Here is a 4,511-nt window from a genome sequence, read left to right as displayed (position 1 = left end):
CGCCGATATTGCTGGCAGTTAACAAAGTTTCAGGTCCAGAGGATCATGTCCAGGTTCGTACTTGCACCTAATAATCACTTGTAAACTTGTAAAAGGGCCGGTGATACTTAAAATAATTATCCATTTTGCATTTTGATAGGGTATTCCGACGAATACTGTTGTGGGTGGGTACCGCTACAGAAAATCCTGTTAGAGGTTCAACCGGTTTGTCTGTGAAAACTAGTGAATGGATGATACTTAAAACAATGCAATGGTCCATTTCGCTACGAAGGGATCTGTTTGGAGGAGTGTCCGACTTCTGCAACTGTTTTGAAATCCCATCTTTATGTAAACAACACTAATGCCTTTATTAACTTAGACTTTGCGGTCCGAAATCCAGTCTATTGATTTTTGAGGTCTAGATCTTTTTGACGGACCTGTCCAACAAGAAAAAAAAGGTTTCGTACCGGTATAATGTACCGATGCCCACCCCTAACCCTTACCGATGCTAATGAAAACCGGCACGTTAAAGAACCCGCCACATGTGCGATGGTGCGGTGTGAGTGGTCCAAAACCTACAGTTCCTTGGCCGCATCTGGGGCAATTACTGTCGTATTGAGGTCACCTGAGTGGCGCCGAATGGCAGCTCGCTCCAGACCCTTGCGATTTATCCCCGCCTATTGTAAGCTCCTCGCAATTCAGCCCCCGGCTGCAAAGAGTGAGTAGTCGGCCCACCCAAAAACAATAACAATAACAATAACCTCCATTTTGCCTGCCCCAGTGTGCACGAGGCGGTCCTGACGCTGTTCTGGTACCAGTTCAGCATGGCGCATGTGCAGATCTACTCCAGTAACACGGGTGTGCAGAAACATGACATGTACACGGGGTTCCTGGGAGCCGTCATGGTCGGCTGTTATAACATCATAGTGGTCATCGTGCTGACCAAGCTGCTCAACGCCATGCTGCAGCGGTCCATCTGTATCACACTGGTCAGTACATACAGTAGTACACTGTACATAGATATAGGTATGTACATATAAAAAAAGTTAACGGTTCTTGGTGGAAGTCAATGTGCAGATGTTGGCACATCGACGCACCAAATCCGTAGTGTGTTTTTGGCACACAGTTAGACAGATTAGCCGAAGAGGCTCGGTGGGCGTCACTCCACTGTAAGGGAAAGTCGTGTTAAGTGCCTTTCCCAAGGGCACAACGTCGGGGCAAGGTGGGAATCGAACTCGGAACCTTTCGATTCGGAGCCGAACGCTCTACCAGTTACGCCACGCCAACGCCACGGATGTAGATAAAGATATAGATAGATATAAACTTTCAGGCACAATTGAACAACTGCTGACGTCATTAAGATCACGTGTCTGTAACTCTCACGAGTTTACGTTCTTAGGTGAATAGTCATCAGTATTGATCCTGAAGAAGGCGACAGTGGTCGTCGAAAAGTTGATGCGTGTATACCTTTTCTGAGAGAAAGTTTAGCATAATTGATTGTACTAAGTTGTGTGTGTAGGTGTATGTGTGCGTATTTGTGTCTGTCTATGCGTCTGTGTGCGCGCTTGTGTGTTTTTGTTTGTATGTTTGTGTATGTGTATGTGCTGTGTGTGTGTTTGCTTGCTTGTGTGTTGGTCTGTCTGTATAATTTTATGTACATGTATGTATGTATGTATGTATGTATGTATGTATGTGTGTGTGTGTGTTTGTGAATATGCACGTGTTTCTGTGTACGTAGTACGTGTGTACGTGTGTATGTGTGAGCGTTTGTCTTCAACTTATCCACATATGAAAAGGGCAATTTCCCGCATACAAAAATTTAGAAATTTAGAAAGTTGTTGCTGATGGAAACCAAGTGATTCAGTGCACGACAAATCTTTTGCCTATTGTCTTTATTTATTTATTTATTTATTAGGATTCTCCATTTGGAGGGTATGGCGAAATATGTGTTAAGGACACCTTTTCAAAGCCGCCATACACACATGTGCACATGTTCGCACATGTCTACACGCGGCGGGGTTAAACCGCCCCTTACGGGGTAATATACCCTTTCGCTGGCTGATACGGTATGTAGGTTCGCCAGGCCTCCAACCGGGTGATTTGAAGTGAATCACCAACTCCAGACAGAAAGGTTTGCTCCATCTCACACCGCACCATCGCACGTGTTCTTTGCTTTCCACCCCAGGAACATGAGGATACAGAGTGGAAGTACGCTCACACCAAGTTGTGGATGAGTTATTTCGAAGACTCGGCGACCCTTCCACCCCCTCTGAACCTCGTACCGAGCCCGAAGTCCTGTTACTACTGTCTGGCCTGGATCAGCTCCAAACTACGGAACCTGTGCGGCAGAAAACTCAAGCAGTTCTCGGTAGAGTCTGGGGACAACGAGGTACTTATATACTCAAAGGTTCATCAGCTCCGGCTGTTTTTGACGTGTTTTAGGCTTTTGTTTGAGGCGTTCTATTCTGTTAAGCTTGACAAAAATGACTAAAACCACTTCAAAAACAGCTGAAGCCGAATCTCGGCTTAAAAATTAGTACTATTAAAATAGTTCTCAAAATTTGTCCGTCGCTCTGAAAGATTTGAAAGGTTTGAACGAAACAGCAATCAATGCGATTTACATGGAGGTTTTGAGTCTTTCTGGACGCAATCTGGACGCAATCTATAAAATGGGTATCTTGTGGCGGAGATCACTAGAAAATTGCTCGTGCGTAAATACAATGAAATGTGCCACCAAATAGAAGATTCTATGATAAATACATTACTTTAGCGAGTTACGAGTTAAACTCAACTCCTGGAAATGTTTATCATATACGTACAGAGTCTTTGATATCATAATGTTTCACATTTTTCTCTTATTTTCAGACCAACCAATCAAGACGCAGCAGATCCGAGAATAAGATTCCTTCAGATTACCGGGTAAGTTGCCAAGTTCTTCACGTGATGGCAGGAAAATAGGTCACTTCTGATATGTAATATCTATAAAGTTCATTTTAGTGACGCTAAAGAAGAGTAATGGATGTCACTCAAAACCAGTAAATGTAGGGTATAATACTGCTGGAGGTTTGTCCTTGGAGTATAGTGACAGAATGTTCCAATCGATCTCGCCCTCCCACTGCGGCTTAGCACATGGTAGAAGACTGAATCAGCTCTGCTGTGAGTTTTGGAGCGTTGGATACAGTTCTGTTCCTCTATACCGTGCTGACCGTCATTACAATCCTGTCCGTGACGCCAAATGTTATGAGCCGATGGCAAGGCTATTGAGGAATTGTATATAACTGGCCGCACACTGGACGTTTTCAGGATCTACATACTTTAATGTCAATATTGGGAATCTTGTTTCTCGTTCCTCCTCCTGTCAGGAGGTGATGCGGAAGCTGGTGCAGCGATGGTTGACCCATCGCCGGAGGAAAGACCGTCAGTCGAAGGAGGCCCTAGTGGAGAGATTTAACGAGCTGAAACAGGTGATACTAGAACCATTCGTTTTCTTTATACCCCCCTCACATTAGGCGAAAATCGATCGGACGACGAGTCTGCGAACTTTAAATTACGAGGAGGCATGACCCTGACGAGAAGGAAGGAACTCTGCCATTTCTTCCACGGCAGCAAGGTCATGCCTCCTCGTAATTTAGAGCTCACAGACTCGTCCGATCGTTTTTTGCCTAATGTGAGGGGGGTATTACAAGAACTGTTATAGGGTGCAAATCGTTACCACCAAGTAAATTTGAGACATCTTTTTACTAGATAATTTTAATAAAACCATGCTTACAGTTAGATGTGCAAATGTTAGATGTGACAGGTCGTTCAGTTTGATATAACCAGCTGCTGCCGCGCTGAATGCCATGGCAACTTGTGTGATACGCCAAAGGGCAGTTATACCGGCTAAAAAGATATAGATACTCTATACAAGAAACAGCACAACACGTGTTCGTCAGCTATAGACGCAAACAATACCTGGATCAGAATAGAACACATCTTCTGATCAGGTTTCTTGTTTTTCAGCAAGATCAATGTTCAAAAACACTATCACACAATGCATACTACTTTGCAATGACCGTGTTATGTTAGATACAGTCCATACTTTTAGTTAAGAAGTTATTTCATATAAAGTATCGCTCATAAAATACAATATGGAACACTTAACCATTGTAGTTTTCCAATCTCTCGCTAGTCGCCGCTTGCTTGTTTGTTGCCATAAATGTATTTCCAAAACTACAACTGATCGTTCTGAACTTATTAGGAACTAGCCAACTTCAGGAAGGAGCTGCGCGAACTGCTTAAGAAACGGATGATGAAGATCGAGACCAAGAAGCTGTCAGCCAACCTGACCACGCCCTTGGGCAGTGCCAGCCTGAACTACGAGCGAACAACACGGGAGTTCTTTATCTAGTATGGACGAATCGCATCGCAAGACTCACATCTACTCTATAGATGTAAGGCCCTAGCCTTTAATAGGCTCCGTGTATCAGTGGTCTAATTGTAGAAATTGGACAAATAGAGTCAATAGCACGCTTGGGGAGTCGGCCGGCCAG

At 44.0% G+C, this 4,511-nt stretch overlaps 1 protein-coding gene across 2 annotated transcripts in view; it reads left to right on the top strand.

Annotated features, from left to right (window-relative positions):
• Window positions 1–4,463, top strand: part of LOC118427488 (short transient receptor potential channel 1-like) — a 37,028-nt gene extending 32,565 nt beyond the window's left edge. For both annotated transcript variants that reach the window (XM_035837313.1, XM_035837312.1), the window contains 5 exons: window positions 761–968; window positions 2,165–2,368; window positions 2,845–2,898; window positions 3,342–3,443; window positions 4,220–4,463. In XM_035837313.1, coding sequence (XP_035693206.1) covers window positions 761–968; window positions 2,165–2,368; window positions 2,845–2,898; window positions 3,342–3,443; window positions 4,220–4,369 — 718 coding nt within the window. In that variant the 3' untranslated portion in view covers window positions 4,370–4,463. The remainder of the gene's footprint in view (window positions 1–760; window positions 969–2,164; window positions 2,369–2,844; window positions 2,899–3,341; window positions 3,444–4,219) is intronic.
• The last annotated feature ends 48 nt before the right edge of the window (window positions 4,464–4,511 follow it).

This window comes from Branchiostoma floridae, chromosome 12, assembly GCF_000003815.2.
Source record: "Branchiostoma floridae strain S238N-H82 chromosome 12, Bfl_VNyyK, whole genome shotgun sequence".
Classification (NCBI taxonomy): Eukaryota; Metazoa; Chordata; class Leptocardii; order Amphioxiformes; family Branchiostomatidae; genus Branchiostoma; species Branchiostoma floridae.
Note: the sequence above shows the minus strand (reverse complement) of the source record. Positions and strands in the feature narration are given on the sequence as shown.